Source organism: Sorex araneus, chromosome 2 (assembly GCF_027595985.1).
Source record: "Sorex araneus isolate mSorAra2 chromosome 2, mSorAra2.pri, whole genome shotgun sequence".
NCBI lineage: Eukaryota > Metazoa > Chordata > Mammalia > Eulipotyphla > Soricidae > Sorex > Sorex araneus.
The window spans coordinates 264,582,362-264,602,612 of NC_073303.1; the positions used below are offsets into that span (position 1 = coordinate 264,582,362).

A 20,251-nucleotide genomic window follows, 5' to 3' on the forward strand; every position below is an offset into this window, starting at 1 on the left:
ATTAAGAAGATTCTAAAATTATTTAGGATTTAAAATTATTGACTAGATTAGTCAAGTCAGCTTGAAGAGGAAACGCAGAGAGGGACATTTTCACTCCCCCACTTTGAACTCACCTAGAATACTGTTACCTCCACCAGCTCCTGCTTTTGTAGGCATGCAGGTCACAGAAGCGAAAACAAAGTGACTGCAGCTGCATGTGGAGAAAGGCTCAGATGATGTGATGCAGAAGTCTTTCCCACTGTGGATGCAGAAGCCAGAGAACTGCCTGCAGACCAGTAACATTCCCTTTCACCTTGTTTAACCTAGTGCAAGCTAGAGGGAAGCCAGGAGGCTAACATTCAGACATGAAGGGTTTGGAAGAAGTCAGAGGGAAAGCAGTGGCAGGCCTGGTGTGGCAACAGACACCTACATCTAACACCAACAGCATTAGCAAGCAGAGGGAATCTAGGTCAGAGGAACTCATCAAACTAAGAGTGTTGACAGTTTAAGTATACCCAAGGAAAGTGAGATAAAATCCCCAGGAAGGAAGAAGGTTTTACAACACCACATCTACCTGGGGATGTGGGTGCCACAGCTTACATGACCACCCGTACACAGATAGGTAGACAGACACGTGAGCAGGGTCTGCAGAAAACTGGCTCTGCCTCTGGGACTACAGAGAGTTGAATGCTGTTAATGATTATGCTGAAGGATTAGCTTTGAGGGTCGCTTAGTATTACCTTACAGGATTTCTAAACCTCACCACTAAGATTTGCAAAGTAATAATGGGAGAAAAATCCTAGTTTATAATGATTCTTCTGGGGTTTAATAAAATACGTTATGCTAGCACTACGAGTGTCACAGAACAAAAGAATATTTAGGCCATTGGACACTCTGCTGATTGTGTTTCAGATGCGGTATGCAATCACTGATTCAGTTGCTATTTTACTGTTAATCTTGGAGCCGTATTTTAGTTCAATGTTGCTCAATGATGACATTATTAGAGAGTCTTTCATATACCTTTGTCCTATTACTCTGGGTGTGTGTATATATATATATATATAAACACATATACATATAGGGTGATCCATTGTCATCTCTATGCAGTGGCTGTGCAAAGAGCATCATGGCATGCAAAGCTCTGTGCTTTGGGCTGATTTGTATTATCTTTGCTTACTACATTTATGCACCAATGCCAGAGAACATTGAAGAACCTTGGAAAGTGGGGCTCATAGATGCTGCTATAAAGACAACTTCATTTGTGGTAAAAACTTTTACAGAACATTGGGCTGTTATAAGCTTATAGTTTGTAAATTACAAGTACTATAAACTATTTTCAATTCATATTTTAAAAGAGACTTTGGTTTTCCTTTTAGAAACATCAGTTAAATCATGCTAATCTTTCTAATTTTATTTTTAATAAATACATTTAGTGATGTACAAAGCTGAGGGAGATAAATATACATGCTTGCAAATGTCTATCTTCAAAGATAAGATATGAATTTGGGGAATTGTTTTACTTAGAGGAAAATTGTATGGCTGTTAAATGTATGGCTTGATGATCCTAAAATGTCTTCTGTGCTGATTTTTGTTTTGGCTTTTTGTTCATTTGTTTTGGAGCCACAACCAGAGGTTCTCGAGACTGACTCCTGACTCTGCCAGGGGTCATGGCTGGAAGTGCTCTGGGGACGACATGTAATGCCAGGAATCAAACAAGTGTTGGGTGCATGCAAGGCAAGCACCTTGACTGCTGTACTATCTCTATGGTATCCTACATCCCATATTTCTGAAAAGAATAGAGCCTCAAATGTCCCCTAAATACTTAAAATGCATGTTAACTGTGTTCTTAATATTCCCATGCATGAGTGTCTTTATGTTATTGTTGTGGTTTGGGGGCCACACTCAGAGGAGCCCCGTGTTCTATCTGTAAAGCATCGCTCCTATTGGTGTTCAGGGAACCGAATATGGTGCCAGGGTTCAAACTGGGGTTGTGGTATACAGGTAGGGCAGTGCACTTAAACTCTCTGGCTCCTATTAAGAGGCTTCTTTCTAAAAATTTACTCTTTACTATATAAATATCTTCTTTCTCAGGAGTTTTCAGATTTTTCATGTCAGAAATTCTTTCCTAAGTGGGGTATATCTGGTAGTCCCCAGAGGCTAGTCTTGGCTCAGTGTTCAGGTATGACTTTTGCGGCGCTCAGGGGACCATACGTGGTGGCAGAAATTTGATTTAGGGTTGTGGTTGCATGCAAAACCTCCTCTACTATCTTTCCAGATTTTCAGAAATTCATTTTTTAATTATTTGTTTTGTTTCTGGGTCACATCCTGTTGGGTTTACTCCTAACTCTGATCTCAGGGGTTATCTGGTGTGCTGATGAGCAAACCCAGGCCGCAAGCAATTGTGCAATCACTCCAGCCCCTCAGATATTCTTATATTCTATTTACTGAGTATCTCAAAGAAATGTTTATTTTATTTATTTAACTTTGGTTGGGGAGTCACACCTCGCAGAGCTCAGGGATCACTCCTGGTGAACTTGAGGGACAATATGGGGTTCTGGGAATTGAACCCAGGTTGGCCACGTGCAAGGCACATACCCTACCCACTGCTATTGCTCTAACTGGCCCTCAAATAATTTCTTTATTTTTTGCTTTTTGGGTCAGACCTGGCGATGCACAGCTGTTACTCCTGGCTCGTGCACTCAGGAATTACTCCTGGTACTGCTCAGGGGACCATATGGGATGCTGGGAATCAAACCTGGGTTGGCCGCTCCCAAGGTAATTGCCCTACCTGCTGTGCTATTGCTCCAGTCCTTCAAATGAATTTTTAAGTGGATTATATTGGTCCATGTGACTGGATTACAAACTAACCTCAGTAGAATTTAATTTACTTAATAATTTTAACAGTAATAATAAATCCAGGAAAGGTTAATATAAACAATATATTTAATCTTGATCATATATATTTTAAGATATGGAAGATGAGTTATGATAGTAGCATTGCTTTTCATTCTTGCTGTCCTTGCTCTGGACCAAAATGACTGCTTTTGCATTGAATCTATTCCAGTATTTCCTGTCCTTACCTCTTGAAAACTCTACTGCACACTCATAGGGAATTAAACTTTTAAATGCAGAGAGTTCAATAGTATCATGGAATCTGACTCTGTCCCAGGAACTCCCCCTCCCACCACCCAAAGATTCTAAGACCACACTTTGAAAACCAGTTTTTATCTATCTCCAAACGTGAAGTGCTGATTTTAGGTTATTTTTATGATAATGCTAGAATTCAAACTCTGACCTGCCTCACTGTCAATATCCTACTCGCCTATCAAAGCATGCTGTTGTCTGGACAGTGAAGTGAACCCAACAGTGGAAGTTTTAGGGGAGAGTGTCAACAAACAGTGAACAAAGAGAACATCACAAGGTGCCTGAGACAGATGACCTCACATGCCACCACCAGCTCAGGGAAGTTCAGTGAAGCAGACACGAAATTCTCCTACTGACTGTTCACCATGTGATTATTATTACTGTGAATGCTCACATCTTAACCCGCTGGACGACAGAAGGGAAGACGGATGACCTAATGCCAGCCCACAGAGGAGCTGCAATGCCACCTTGCTAGATGGTTCACAGTCCCTTACACTTCACAGCATGAATGTCCCAGATTGTTTGTTCAGAGGCCATTACACTTCACAGCAATGAATTCTGGTTTCCTCACTAATGTTAGCACATTCTGAAGGAATCTTGCTTCATCAAACAAAAAAAGAATGAAAATACTGTACACCTAGAATGACAGTATATGTGATACGCATGCATTTATATAAGTTATGCTAATAATTGATCTGCTTCTACTGTACAAGAGATAGCCATTCTACAATTCTTTCATTAAATTATAGTAACACAACTAATTTCTAGAAAGAAGTTAAATTGTTAATATATAAAAGGATAAAAAACAGTTCTTGATAAAATGTGGGTAAAGATGAGTTTATGCATTTACACAATCAAGTTATAGGTAATACAAAGTAGAAGTAAAGAGTAAAGAGAGGCTGCTAAAATCTCAGGGCTAGGATGGATAGAGACATTACTGGCACCCACTTGAGAAAATCAATGATCAACGGGATGACAGCGGATAAGGCATTTGCCTTGCACACGGCCGACCTGGGTTCGATTCCTCTGCCCCTCTTAGAGAGCCTGGCAAGCTACCAAGAGTATCTCGCCCGCACAGCAGAGCCTGGCAAGCTACCCGTGGCATTTTCGATATGTCAAAAACAGTAACAACAAGTCGTGAGATGCTACTGGTGTCTGCTCGAGAAAATCAATGAGCAATGGGATGACAGTGATACAGTGATACCACGGGATGACAGTGATATAGTGACAGTGATATAGTGACTGATACAAAATAGAAGAAATAGCATGAGTTTCCGTGCCCATTGACCTGAAAGATGGCTGAACCTTTGTGTGACTGTTTTTCATTACGTGGAAGAGCTGATCTGCATGTTGCAGCATTGTTCTGAGAATAGAGTATTGCTAGTTAACATTATGTGGTGTAACATGACACATGTTAGCATTGGTGTGAGAATAGTGTACTGCTAGTTAGCAGTATGATACACAATATGATGCAACAGGTGTTATGAGGGGAGGAACCTAGGCTATTGCTATTGAATTAATTAATTTAATTAACTGTGCAATGATATATAGCATGATAGAATAAGATAGAGTAGTTACTAAGAGTTCCAAATGTCATCTAGCAATGTTCACAGAGGTAGCTGGTTTCTTCTCAGGAGAGAAATTGGTTCTACATCCAAGAAGAACTTGATGTAAGTCAGAGTCAAAATATTTACTAAACTTGAAAGGACCTTTAAGTCAGCATGACATTCACTAAGCTGAAATTACCTTTAGGATGGCGACTTCTAACTAGCAATGAAAATTAACATAACTATTTTGATATATATAAATAACAGAAAGATAAAACTTATGCAACACTCATTCCGTCTTAGTGTTTTGAAGAATTACTTAATGAGGCGTTGGAAAGATAGTCTAGCAGGTAAGAAACTCATCTTGCATATGCTAGACCCATGTATGACCTTCAGCACCATGTTTGGAGCCGCCAGAATATTCAGGAGTGACCCCTAAGTAGAGACACAGGAGTAAGCCCTGAGTGGTACTGGGTGTGTTTCATGTTTACAGTTGCATTTTCTGCATAACCATCATTGTTTCCATTCTATGATGAGGACAAGAAAGCTCAGAAAACTATTGTCACTATCACTGTCATCCTGTTGTTCATCGATTTGTTCGAGCGGGCACCAGTAACGTCTCTTGATTGTGAGACTTATTTGTTACTGTTTTTGGCACATCCAGTACACCCCGGGTAGCTTGCCAGGCTCTGCTGTGCGGGCGAGATACTCTCAGTAGCTTGCTAGGCTCTCTGAGAGTGGCAGAGGAATCGAACACAGGTTGGCCACGTGAAAAGCAAACACGCTAATGCTGTGCTATCGCTCCAGCCCCAGAAAACTATTAATCCAAATATTTAATAACTTGTAGATTCAAACTTAGTTAGCCTATATCCCATCTCTATTTTTGTTATTATTTTAATTGACAATTTTTATTGTAGCTTTGTATCCAGGGAAATTTGTCCTTTTCGTTATAGGACAGGTAATATTTGCCTAGATTCCGGAAATGTTCACAACAAACAATATTTATTTATTTATTATTTATTTAGTATCCATGGCAACCTAACCCCTGAAAACACTCTGTGTGTAAATTTTCTCTGTGCCCACTGCTGGTGACCACTGTCACATGTCATGTTCCCACACTTTGAACTTTCCATGATCTAACATACATAAATACACCTTCCCTTTGAGTCTTGCCTGGCGATTGCAACACCATTATGTGTTACAGATTATCTATATATCTCTAAACTATGTTCTTGGGAGTATAAGATGTCATGTTTAAATCTTGCCCATGGATACATCACGATTTGTCCAAAATACACAGTTAAAGAATACTTGGGTTTTCACTCTATTTTGGAGTGATTATAATTCAGACTACAGAACCACTCACATAGTCTTTTGTGTGAAGAAGGGAAAGTTCTGTTTTCTTTTGGATAAATGTCTCATTGTAGATGTGCCAGATCAAATATCATTATGCATTTAATTTTTCCAAAGACTATATCATTTTGCATCCACAAAGTCAAGTATGAAAGTGCTAGTTCTGCCATATTCATACTGGAATTTAGCAATTTCATACTGAAGTATTCGAATAAGTGATTAGAAATAACTCATTGTGTATACATTCACATTTCCCTAATGATTATGGATGCTGAGTCCTCTTGTGTACTTAATTCCTATTTATTTGCTTATTGATTGATTGATTGATTTTAGGTGGCATACATGTTCAAGTCTCCATTTAAAATCGACTATTTGTTATTGCCAAATATTAACTGATCTTCCTATTCTGGGTACAAATGATTTGCCAAATATTTAATTTGCAAACATTTTATCTATGTGTAAGGATTTATCACATGACTGGGAAGATATCATATCTGATTTGTTGCAATACTATTCACAATAACCAACATGTGGAAACTACTTGTTGCAGATGAATGCATAAAGAATAGGTCTACACAAAATAGTAGAGAGGGTAGGGCAAGTGCTACCACGAATGTGGCTGACATGGGCTCAATCCTAGCACCCACGTGGTTTCCTGAGTCTGCCAGGAATGATTCCTGAGTGCAGAGCCAGGAGTGATCCCTGTGCACCACCAGGTTTGGTCCAAAAAACTAAAAGAGAAATAAATTGGAAAATACATATCACACATATCCATGTATCTATGTCATGTAATAAAATATCATTTATATAAAAATAGAATAAAATCCTACAATTTCTGACATGATGAATATGGTGCTAAGTGAAATAATTGTCATTATATTTTAAAAATCACTGTCACTGTCATCCCATTGTTCATCGATTTGCTTGAGCGGGCACCAATAACGTCTCCATTTTGAGACTCTTTGTTACTATTCTTGGCATATCGAATATGCCACGGGTAGCTCTCCAGGCTCTGCCGTGCAGGCGAGATACACTCGGTAGCTTGTTGGGCTCTCCGAGAGGGGTGGAGGAATTAAACCTGGGTCTGCCTCGTGCAAGGCAAACACCCTGCTGCTGTGCTATTGCTCCAGCCCATATTTTGATAAAGTAGACACATAATTATAATGTAAAATAACTAATTATTATCACTTAATTATGAGATTAAGTATTAATCTCTCACAAAGGAAACGTTACTAGTGCCCATTCGAGCAAATCAATGAACAATGGGAGCCGGTGGAGGAACCCAGGTGTGCAGGACCTGGGGCTGAGATCTCCAAGGCTGCTTGAATCGGGACTGGACCACTTCCACTCAGATTCCCCATGTTCCAGTAGCTAGGCAGTAACATCCAGAGACTGACCCCAATGCCATGTAATCCCATCAACGGCCAACATCCAAAGATTATAAAACCAAACTCCCAGAAGCATGCGGCCACAATGCTGACCTGCAACGTCTAATAGCCTACTTCTCCCTCTTGGAGAACCTGACAAGCTACCGAGAGTCTCTTGCCCACTTGGGAGAGCCTGGCAAGCTCCCCGTGGTGTAGTCATATCCAAAATACAGTAACAGAGACATGCATATCTGTCGGAGATCCCGGCAAGCTACCGAGAGTATCCCGCCTGCCCAGCAGAGTCTGGCAAGCTACCTGTGGCATATTCGATATGCCAAAAAGAGTAACAATGGGTCTCATTCCCCTGACCCTGAAAGAGCCTCCAATCGTTGGGAAAGATGAGTAAGGAGAGGCTGCTAAAATCTCAGGGCTGGGTGTAATAGGGACGTTACTGGTGCCCGCTCGCGTATATCGATTAACAACGGGATGACAATGATAAAGTGATATAATTATGAGATATCCAGACATAGAAAGAATAAAAATCCATGATCTCAGTTATTTGTGGATCTAAGTCTGATACAAAAGTAGGAAGTGAATGGCAATGCTAGTGTTAGGGGGTGAAGAACAACAACAAGGGGACAAAGCTGAACTTACCAGATTGCACTTATGTCAGAAGAATAAAGCTATAAAGCCAAACTGTGGGGAGAGTTCATTGCTTGCAGTTATTGTCACACAAAAAAGGGAGGATGTCAGTTGGCAGCAATCCTTGACTTTGTATACCAAATTACCATGTAACATGCCTTAGATATACATGATTACTATTTAAAATATAAATTTTATCCCCTAGGAATTGGTGGCATTCCTGCAGTCATCCTCTCATTGATTTCTAGCTCCTAGCCAGAGAAAAGAAAGTACTTTCTACAATTTCAGATTGTTTTATGATTTAGTTAGTGAGAAGGATGGACATTCTGCTGTGGTGTGCAGTATCCTACACATATCAATGAGATGAAGCATTACATTTTATTACTTTGTTCTACCTTTAAAGATTTTTTCTTTTTAAGTTTTCAATTGACAATTAACAAGTATTGACGTTATATAATTATGTGTATTATCATTTTCCATTTCAGTTTCGTCTCTTTGCATATAATTTATTTTGGAGTTAATAAGTATGCATCAGTTTTAATTTAATATCTTGGACTAAAGCCATAGCATAGTGGATAGGGTATTTGCCTTCCATGCGGCTGACCAAGATTCAATTCCTCCATCTCTCTCTGAAAGCCTGGCAAGTTACTGAGAGTATCCCGCCTGCACAGCAGAGCCTGGCAAGCTACCCTTGGAATATTCAAGATGCCAAACAGTAACAACAAGTCTCACAATGAAGACTTTTTACTGGTGTCCGATCGAGGAAATTGATGAACAATGGGATGACAGTGCTATAGTGCTTACTATCTTGGTGGATTGATTGCTATCATTATGTAAAATACCCTTACTCGTGAATTTTATCCTGGTCTGACATCAACTTTGTCTGATATTATTCAAGACTCTAGAATTTTCTTTTTAATTATTTGCATCCCACCAAACCCGAGAATGGCCTATGTCAAAAACCAACAGAAATCCAAGTGTGGGTGGGCTGTAGAGAAAAAAGACCCCTCCAATTATTTTATAAGGAATGCACATTGGCTCAGTTGTTATGGAAAACATCACAGATGATTCTCAAATTACTGCCTTATGATCTAGCAACTATGGTCCTGCATTTGCACTGAAAAACATCAAAACTCTATTCTAAAAAGCTACAAGCTTATTTATGTTCATTGAAGCATTATTTACAACAGCCAAGATAAGGAAAAATCCCAGAACAAATAAAAAATAAGTGGATAAAGAAGACGTCATATATGGACACTGCTGACTACTACTCAATTATACATGATGAAAACTTGACTTTTGCAGCAATAGTGAAGGAACTGGGAGGATCTTAACAAGTAAACTAAGTCAGAAGGAGAAGGACAAGCTTCAGATTACTTCCCTCCCTCTGTTTCTTTATGCTTGTCAGTTCCTTTGTCTCAGTCCCATCTTTCTTCCTCCAGTTCCATCAATATTTTAACTTTCCTTGTAGATTTTGTCTTTCCTTGTAGATGAAAAGTATCCCTTTGTGTGTGTGCTGAGAATCTGGGTTATGTCCAGATCATGGCTATTGAAAATAATGTTGTAATGGACATAAGTTGCATATGTGTTTTGAAAAGGACACCCAACTAATTGGGAGGAAGTATTTGTTCATCACACATTAGACAAAAGGTTAATATCCAGGGTAGATAAAGAGCCTAGTGTTGCAGCCCTGACGAGTGGCCAGTCTTGTGGTTGCCCCACATCTGCTCAGCCCAGTGGTGCATGTGTCAGTGGTGCCACACCCAGTGACACCTGAGATCCATGCAGGACCAGTGATTGAGTCCATTCTTGCCCATGCTACATATGTGCCCAACTACTTGAGTTGTCTCCATGACCCTATTCTTCCTTTCTGAAAATAGATTTATACACATTTGATATTGCTCAAAACAAAAGTTTACTATTTGATTTTGCTATGACAGTGTATGTTAACGGAATATATGGGTCTGATAAGAAAAGATCAAGTATTTGCCACACTTGTGAAAGTGGACTACACATCACCAGTGTCAGATTCAAACATCACAGTGACAGACACCATCTTCAGTGGCAGTCCAGTGCGCTTATACCTGCCCAAGAGGAAGTCGGACAGTAGGAGACCAGCTGTCATCTACATTCATGGCGGTGCCTTTGTTCTGGGAAGTTTCAGTAAGTATTTTTGTATAAGCAAGAGTATGTGTGTATGTGTGTATCATGTCACACATATTTAGAGTCAAATACTTTGTGTATATGTATGTGTACATGAACATGGCAAAACATTACTGAATGATTGTTTTGCTAATGTGTGCATGCATCTTAGTAGAGAAATAGGGTGAGTATGAGTATGACTACTCTGACATACAGATAGAGTCATACATGTTTCTTGATGTACTACCTGGCTAATAATATCACAAAAATATCAGATGAGATTGGTGGTGGGTGTAATGTGGTAACATGTCTTGAAGCAGTGTGAATGTACCCCAAACTAGTGTCTTCACAATAAAAATGGGGGTAAAAAACCTTTATTATCAAATGAAATAATGGTTACAGGGTAACTGAGAAATTCACACAGTAAAGTTAAATTAATTCAAGTAGCTAAGTTTGAATAGGATCGGGATGACTGCTCAGAGAAAGCGAGAAAAATTACAGACCTTGTATGATCAAGGCTCTAACTTGAATCTCCAGAGCTAGAAGGTCCCCTAACACCCCCAGTGAAGCATTGGTGACACTACACTCACCCCCATCCCTCCGGCCTGAGCAGAGTAGCACTCATGGCTTGGTCCCAGCACCAGAGGTTCAGGCCACCAGACTCCTGTGCAGCAGGCCTTGGGTTGTGTAAAGGCCCCAAACAATTAAACCATCCAGCAACTGTTCTTAAGAGGAGGTCCTCATCCTGAAGTCTGTGCACCTGCAGCCAGTTCCCCTGCTTTGGCAAGCACACAGAAACTTTCTCTAGTCCTCCCCTGCATACCTCAGACTTCCCCAAAGGTCTTGGGAGGGCATAATTGGTGCAGCAGGGAGGGAGCATGCCTTGCACGCCCAGGACCTGAGTTCAACCCCTGACACCACATGCCCCCACTCTCTGCACTGCAGACAGTAGCCACACAGCGCTCTGCTACTGCCACATTGATGATGGTCCCCGAGCATTGATTGATTCTCAGTCATTAAGCCTTTACTTCTAATCTACTCACGTTGTGGGAAAATACTGGTTCATTTTTGGATCACACATGGTAGTGTTCATTGCTCGGAAGAGGCCACACCTGGCACTGCGAAGGACAAAGAGGTACCGGGGGATCAGACCTGGGTCTTCCCCATTCGGAACATGTGCCCTACCCATCTGAACAATCTCCCAACCCAAAAAGACATTTTCATCTTTTGGCAAAGTCTACCTTGCTTGGGATTCTATTTCCTCCTCTGTCATTAATGGCTTAATGGATATTCTCTCTCATTCTTCTTTCTACAATCTTGTCCTCTCAGATGACCCCTATACTTGTTACTTCCTCTTCTACCTTGACATCCCTGAGCCCCAAAACCCTCTCTCTACTGCTTCCTCTTTCGCTCTCTCTGTTCAGATGATTTTCTACAAGCTGTAGACTGATTTCCCACTTTGAATAATTCTTTTAACTAGAATTTTAAAATGACGACTCCCATCTGATCATTGTCTATTTCCTTGAAATCAAGAACATTCAATGGACTGACTTGGTTCTCCCCAGAAATTCCTTTTCCTGCATTTGTGAATTTTTCCTTACAACAAAACAAATACAAGCAACAAAGGTGCTGTCTTCAAAAGTGTTCATATTCCTCAGTATTGCTTTCTTTGGGTTTTGGCTCTGCATGCACTTTTATTTAGTGTTGTGAATGTTTTAACACTGCTCACACCCATGTTGTTGATCTTGAAAACTGGAACTCAAGCCACAGAAATCACCTAAAAATCAGATCAATCTATGCTGTTGTTCAGTACACCAGCACTCTTGAATGTACCAAGGATCATTCTGGTTTAACGTCACCAAAGAGAATATGTCAGGGGTGCCTTCCAACAGTTTCAGAAAAAGGAAACAGCAGCAAAAGCTTGAACAAAACAAGCGATGAAAAGAAACCCTCAACCCTTAAATAGCCATACGGTCAATTACTCCCGTCCTTAACTCTCACACTAACAACAAGTCTTGTCCATCTCACATCCTGGGGTCCACCCTCCCTTTCTTTCCACCCTTGAAGAAACTATTTGTTGTTCAGACTCATATGTTGCTGCTCCTCTACTTGTCTACCACTGTTTCCTTGTGAAGGTCACCCCCACTGTAGGATATCATTGGATTTGTCCCTTTAGCCTTGTCGCAGGGCACTTACTTTACCTTAATGCAATGTCTTTTTTTGTATGGACACAGGAAGACAGTTTATATTATGCTTTGTAACTTGGGAGCTGTATGGACCAGAACAGATGGCTCCTCCTTGTGTTCTGCTTCTGTGTGTGCCACTGTGCTCTCTTCTGTCTATCTTTGCCTCTGTCTCTGTAGTCTCTCCTCTGGTCTCTTTCAACCTCTCTCTGTCTCTGCTTCTGTGTCTTCTCTCCACTTCTGTGTCTTCTCTCCACTTCTGTGTCTTCTCCTGTGTTGTCTCTTCTGCTTCAATCATACCTCTGCCCTCTCCTCACTGTGTCTTCTGTCTGTGTCCTTCTGCCTCTTCTTCTGTCTCTGCTGTCTCCTCTTCTGTCTCTGCTGTCTCCTCTTCCCCTACAGTCTTTGTTTATATAGCAATCACATAGGGCAGTGACACAAAGGTGGAACAAATTTGTTGATATTTTCAAATCAACAAAGAAGGGTAAGACCATTTCTCCAGGAGATTAACAAAATCTCATCTAAAGAGATTACTCTAGATTACTAGGAGATCCACTTAAGGGTGGTGTCCAAACAAGGTTGTGTCAGGCTGTGTTCCTTTCTTCCTTCCTCAGCTTGTAATCCACTTAAATAGTTGTAATAAATCACCACAAATATTTCTAGCGATGTCATTCTGTATGGGCACAGTAAGAGATTTATCAAACTTAAAGTTTGGTTCTTCCTGAGGACATCTCACTTTATTTTCTAGACCACAATTCTCAGGTCAGTTTAGTCTTCCTAACCCCAGCAGGGGCCTAGTCTCATCGCTACTTTTGGATCATGACAGCATTTGCCTATGACCATGCTCTCAAATTACTGTTGTGTATTGTGGAGCTTTGGCCTGGCCCATTTCGATGCCAGGGTAGCTCACAGCTTGCCCTGGGTCCATTCTGTCCCTTGTTGGGATCCTGTTTTTGGGATGCTAGGAACTAAGGGCAACTGAGTTGAGAAAGCAGATGCCCAGGAGTAAATATTATTGGGGTCAATCAGCTCCCAAGTTAGAAAGCATAATATTAACTGTCTTCCTGTGTCCATACAGAAAGGTCATTGCTTTAAGATAAACTTAGTTCCCTGTGGCAAGGCTGAAAGGACAAACCCAATGTTATCTGACACCACACCTCTGATTCCTAACTTGTGACATGCAACCAGGATTGTGTGTATTATTAAATTTTTTGGCAACATTCACCACCTGTGTACAAATAAGTCCTTGACATGATACCAAATATTGAAGCTTGGGTGCTAATTCCCTCTTTGTTTCCACTTCCTCTTCATGGTCCAAATTCAATACATTTCACTGAGTCTGTTCCATGAGTATGAGTATCCCATACATTCTCATACTATTTTTGTTGTTGGTGGTGGGGGGTGATGATCCGAGGACTTCTGGTTGTTTTCAGGCAACCACAATGTGCGGTGCCAGCAATCAACGAGGGTCTGACAGGTGCAAGGCAAATGCAATCAATGACCTTCCCTATCAGACAATATCATCAGATCTTCTGTGAACCCACACACACTGAAAGGACAGTGGGAATATGGGGAGTCCACCAATTAGTAATGCCCTACATTTCAAAATTGTAGGTTGTTCCCTACTACTTTCTATGTCTGTGTGTTTGTTTTAAATTTCAGAGCTGAAGTGCTACGACTACCTGAACAGATGGACGGCGAACACACTTGATGCTGTTGTTGTGGCAGTGGAGTAAGAACCTGGTTTTCCCTAGTAGCTATGATGCTAGTCCTATGGCAGAGGGTTGGTTCCCACAGCAAGCCATCCAGGTCTCATAATATACCTTATATTTCAAAGCAGTAGTTTAGATTGTAATTAATTCTAGATTTGATTAGAAAAATACAATATTCAAACACAGGCAAAATTGTTCACTGGACAATTGGAGAGTAGCTTGTAAACTCATACAATTTTAGTAATGTATGTTTTGCTGTTTACTTTCTTTCTTCTTTTTTCCTTTTGTTCTGAAGCTACAGACTATCACCCGAATACCAGTTCCCTGTTCCCCTTGAAGATGTCATTTCAGCAGTCAAGTTTTTTCTACAGGATGAAATTCTTGCAGCCTATGGGGTGGATCCCACCAGGATCTGTATTTCGGGGGACAGTAGCGGGGGCACATTGGCAGCGACAATAACTCATCTGGTATGCTTTTTTTTATGCTTTCCGTACTGCATATGTTCACAGGATTCACTGCAGATCTAGAACAGAAGAAGTATTGTGTTTGGGATACAATATTATATGGTCTCATATTTTATCACTTCCTTTTGCATAATATTACTTTTAGCAGATATTGCTTTAGTGATGCTGTAAGGGTACTATCGTCCTAAAGCACTCTTTTACATAACTTCGTTTCCAGAAACTAGGACAACTTCCAAAACCTACTATTTAATATGATTGAGCATTTGAAGTTTTTCATGGGTCAACTGTAAATTTTTTAAGTTTCATATCTTTAAAAAAATTTAATTTAATCAAAGAACTGTGGGTTTACAAAGTTACTGATAGCTGAATAATAGTCCTATTAACATCAAGGAAATTGAAACGGTAATCAAAAGTCTTCCCAAAAACAAAAGCCCAGGCCCAGACGGATTCACTAGCGAATTCTTCCAAACATTAAAAGAGGCCCTATTGCCAGTTCTTCTGAAGCTTTTCCAGGAAATTGAAGAAACAGAAACCCTCCCAAACAGTTTCTATGAGGTTCACATCTCCCTAATACCAAAAGCAAACAAGGACACCACAAAAAAAGAAAACTACAGGCCAATATCCCTGATGAACACAGATGCAAAGATTCTCAACAAAATATTAGCAAACAGAATTCAACAACTCATCAATAAGATCATACACCACAACCAAGTGGGATTCATCCCGGGGATGCAAGGATGGTTTAACATTCGGAAATCAATCAACATAATCCATCATATCAACAAAAGAAAAGATAAAAATCATATAATCATATGATGTAGAGAAAGAATTTGACAAGATCCAGCACCCATTTATGATGAAAACTCTCGCCAAAATTGGTATAGAAGGAACCTTCCTCAATATAGTCAAAGCCATCTGCCACAAGCCTACGGCAAGCATCATCCTCAAGATGGGGAAAAACTAAGACCCTTCCCTCCGAGAACAGGGACAAGACAAGGATGCCCACTCTCTCCTCTTCTGTTCAATATAGTACTGGAAGTACTTGCAATAGCGATTAGGCAAGAAAAATATATTAAGGGCATTCAGGTAGGAAAGGAAGAAATCAAGCTCTCACTATTCTCTGATGATATGATATTATACTTAGAAAACCCTAAAACCTCTACCAAGAAACTCCTAGAAACTATAGACTCGTATAGTAAAGTTGCAGGCTATAAAATCAATACCCAAAAGTCCATGGCTTTCTTATATGCAAATAGTGGGAGAGAAGAAAGCGACATGATAAAAGCTATCCCATTCACAATTGTGCCTCAAAAAATCAAATACCTCAGAATCAGCTTAACTAAGGAGGTAAAGGACTTATATAATGAAAACTACAAAACTTCAGGAAATAAAAGAAGATACAGCTACTTCAGGAAATAAAAAAAGACACGAGGAAATGGAAAAATATCCCCTGCTCATGGATTGGAAGAATTAATACTGTCAAAATGGCAATTCTTCCCAAAGCATTGTACAAATTCAATGCGATCCCTATAGGGATACCCTTGTCTTTCTTCAAAGAAATGGAGCAAGCGCTCCTGAAATTCATATGGAACAATAAGCCCCCACGAATAGCTAAAACAATTCTTGGGAAAAAGAAAATGGGAGGAATCAACCTCCCCAACTTCCAACTCTATTACAAAGCGGTAGTCATTAAAACAGCTTCGTACTGGAACAAAGGCAGAGCGGCAGACCTATGGAACAGGGTTGAATACTCTGACACATCCCTCCAAATATATGACCATCTAATCTTTGATAAGGGAGCAAAAATGGCGAAGTGGAGCAAGGAAAGCATGTTTAACAAACTGTGCTGGCAAAACTGGACAGCTACATGCAAAAAAATGAGCTTAGACCTCCACCTATCACCATGTACAAAAGTCAGATCAAAATGGATTAAGGACCTCAACATCAGACCAGAATCCCTAAGGTACACGGTCGGCAAAACCCTCCACGACATTGAAGCCAAAGTTATCTTCAAAGCTGACACGCCACTGGCCAAGCAAGTGAAAACAGAGATAAATAAATGGGACTATCTCAAACTAAGAAGCTTCTGCACCTCAAGAGAAACAGTGACCAAAGTACAAAGACAATCTACAGAGTGGGAAAGGATATTTACGCAGTACCCATCTGATAAAGGGCTCATAACAAGGATATACAATGCACTGGTTGAACTCCACAAGAACAAAACTGCCAACCCGATCAAAAAATGGGGTGATGAAATGAACAGAAACTTTCCTAAAGAAGAAAGCTGAATGACTCAGAGGCACATGAGAAAATGTTCAACATCACTAATCATCAGGGAGATGCAGATCAAAACAACCATGAGATATCATCTCACACCACAGAGATTGGCCCACATCCCCAAAAACAAAAACAACCGGTGTTGGCGTGGATGCGGGGAGAAAGGGACTCTTCTTCACTGCTGGTGGGAATGCCGACTGGTTCAGCCCTTTTGGAAAACAATATGGACGATTCTCAAAAAATTAGAAATTGGGCTTCCATTTGACCCAGCAATACCACTCCTGGGAATATATCCCGGAGAGGCAAAAAGGTATAGTAGAGATGGCATCTGTATTTCTATGTTCATTGCAGCACTGTTTACAATAGCCAGAATCTGGAAAAAACCAGAGTGCCCCAAAACAGATGACTGGCTAAAGAAACTCTGGTACATCTACACAATGGAATACTATGTACCCGTCAGAAAACATGAAGTCATGAAATTTGCAAATAAATGGATCAATATGGAAAGTATCATGTTGAGTGAAATGAGTCAGAAAGAAAGAGACAGACATAGAAAGATTGCACTCATATGTGGAATATAATGTAACTGGGAAGTACACATTGGCAATGATGCAACTTCTGGCAGATATCTCTCTGGACTTAGTTACTAAAATACTAAAATACAAAAACCCAAAACCGAGAGGCCTCTAAGTGTGTTCATTCGACCTCATACCTTTTCATCCTCAGCAATGGAAAACAAATTATCTAATGCTTCCTTTTCAGCAGGTCTGACTTTAGGGGAGAGACTCTCCAAACAATAATAGTGAGTTTTGTTGAAATATTGAATGCAATTAAAGTGAAAGTAAAGTGAGGTTTATTAGTTACACAGGCGAGGAGGTTAAGGGTGGGGGGCTAGGGGCGTGGGGAGTTAGGGGTGTGGGGGTGCGGGGTGGAGCTATACTGAGATTCTTGGTGGTGGGATATGTGCACTGGTGAAGGGATGGGTATTCGAGCATTGTATAACTGAGATTTAAACCTGAAAACTTTGTAACTTTCCACATGGTGACTCAATAAAAAATTAAAATTAAAAAAAATTTAATTTAATCAAAGAACTGTGGTTTACAAAGTTACTGATAGCTGAATATTAGACAAAATATTTTCAGCTGTAAAGTTTTCCAAGTATGAGGGGTTATTGTAATCCATGTTTTTTTTTAATTTTTTTGAGAATCTATGTGATGTATAGTTACAAACTTATGACCTTTTTGTTTGCATTTTACTCATACAGTGATTGTTTACCCATCCCTCCAACAGTGCCCATTCTCCTCCACCAATGATCCCAGTATCCCTCTCACCACCCCTATCCCATCCCCCACCACCCCACCCTGCCTCTGTGGCAGGGCATTCCCCTTTGTTCTCTCTCCTTTTGGGTGTTGTAGTTTGCAATAGAGGTATTGAGTGGCCATCATGTTCGATATATAGTCTACTTTCAGCTCACATCTTCCAACCCAAATGGGTCCTCCCGACATCTACTTGGTGTTCCCTCCTGTATCTGAGCTGCCTTTTCCCCTAGCATGTGAGGACGGTTTCCAAGGTGTGGAGCAGACCTCCTAATCCTTATCTCTACAACTCTTGGGTGTTAGTCTCCCACTGTGTTATTTTATATTCCACACATGAGTGCAATCTTCCTATGTCTGTCCCTCTCTTTCTGACTCATTTCACTTAACATGATACTTTCCATGTAGATCCACTTATATACAAATTTCATGACTTCATCTTTTCTAGCACCTGCATAGTATTCCATTGTGTAGATGTACCAGGGTTTCTTTCAGCAGTCACCTGTTTTTAGGGCACTCTGGTTTTTCCCATGTAACTCATGTTTGAGACATACTGACACATTATCCGGTAACACTGAATCATATGCTTTGCTCGTATGGAAGTCACTATAATAAGCAAAGAAAAATGGCCTGCTCTAAGACCCTTCAGTTTCCATACATTACTTTGCTACTTCTCATTATACCATTTTCTCCAGAAGAGTAACTGGGTATCAGGAATACTTCTTTCAACATGGCCCAGTTTTGCTTTCTGAGCCACGCTTGTGAATGCTGATGGACTATTCCCATATCAGTGCTCAGGGCTTGGTCTTGGAGATGCTTAGATGACTAGGATCAAACCCAGGGTCTGACATGCAAAGCATGCGCTCCGGCCCTTGAGCCACTCCCTCTTGCTCCTAATTCCATATGAATACAGCTATCATGTGAGTTTGATATTGCATTACTATATTTATCTTTTCTTCTTGGGTAAAAATTTTAGAGAGGTTGTTCTGTTCTCTGATAATTACTAATCATAGCTTTGGTGGTCTATGTAAATAAACACATAAGCATGTGCATGTGTGTGTGTCATTGTTTCACTGATGACAATGGGATGATTTTAATGCCATCTAAATAATGTATAAAAATGTGAAAATCATCATGAAGAACACTATCAATTTTATAATAGTTTACATTGTAGCTGCACATATGATTGAGGCCATTGGTTCCTGTTACTCATTCACCTTTCATTGTTTGTTTTCAGGTACAAAATGATGCTGAATTTAAAAACAAATTTAAGGCACAAGCTTTACTTTACCCAGTCTTACAGATAGTTGACCTTTTGTTGCCATCCTACCAAGAACATCAACATGGTCCAATTCTTCCTAGAAAAATGGGTATTGAAATGGGAAGCCTGTATATCTCTAAGGACAAAGCTCTTACCCAGGCAATGATATTAAATAACCATATGCCTTTGGAATCAAGACATCTGCTCACATTGGTGAACTGGAGCACTCTCCTTCCTGAGAATTACAAAAAGAACCATTTATATACTGAACCAGTTCTTAGCTCTAACTCTTCATATCCACAGCTTTTGAATTCTTCACTATCACCCTTGTTAGCCAGTGACTCTCAGCTACAGAATGTACCATTGACGTATGTCCTTACCTGTGAACATGACATCCTACGAGATGATGGACTTATATACATCACACGTCTTCGAAACCTTGGACTTAAAGTCTCTCATGACCACATAGAGGATGGAGTCCATGGAGCACTGTCATTCACAAGATTTCCATTTTATTTACGTATGGGCATGAAGGTGAAAGAGAAATACATTAGGTGGTTAAAAGAAAATCTATAAGAAGTACATGAAACTAGCCTGTCATGTCATTAGTATTATAATTGCAGAGGTTATATTTAGGCATTTCTGGGCAAAAGCAATAAAACAATAATATTAGTATTTTGGTTTTTTTTTAATTTTTTAATTTATTTATTTTTAATTACTGAGTCACAGTGAGGGTACAGTTTCAGATTCACACATTATTGTGCTTCTTTTTCCCTCATGCAATGTTTAAGAGCCCATCCCTCCACCAGTGTCCATTCTCTACCACCCATGAACCCAGCATCCCTCCCACCCCACCTCTGTAGAGGG

General features: G+C 40.1%; 1 protein-coding gene across 1 annotated transcript; it reads left to right on the forward strand.

The window, feature by feature from the left end:
* The first annotated feature begins 1,105 nt into the window (after window positions 1-1,105).
* LOC129401576 (arylacetamide deacetylase-like 2) lies at window positions 1,106-19,960 on the forward strand. The gene is made up of 5 exons (XM_055124240.1): window positions 1,106-1,243; window positions 9,973-10,195; window positions 14,020-14,089; window positions 14,365-14,536; window positions 19,361-19,960. Exons 1-5 carry the CDS (start codon window positions 1,106-1,108, stop codon window positions 19,958-19,960), a joined length of 1,203 nt encoding a protein of 400 aa, XP_054980215.1.
* Window positions 19,961-20,251: the final 291 nt, after the last annotated feature.

What these genes read in the sequence shown, in the direction of transcription:
- LOC129401576 (XM_055124240.1), top strand. Translation starts at nt 1,106, where the DNA reads ATGGCATGCAAAGCTCTGTGCTTTGGGCTGATTTGTATTATCTTTGCT. An exon ending in TAAAGACAACTTCATTTGTG is followed by an intron (nt 1,244 to 9,972) that starts GTAAAAACTTTT and finishes TTGCTATGACAG; the next exon opens with TGTATGTTAACGGAATATAT. An exon ending in GCTGTTGTTGTGGCAGTGGA is followed by an intron (nt 14,090 to 14,364) that starts GTAAGAACCTGG and finishes TTTGTTCTGAAG; the next exon opens with CTACAGACTATCACCCGAAT.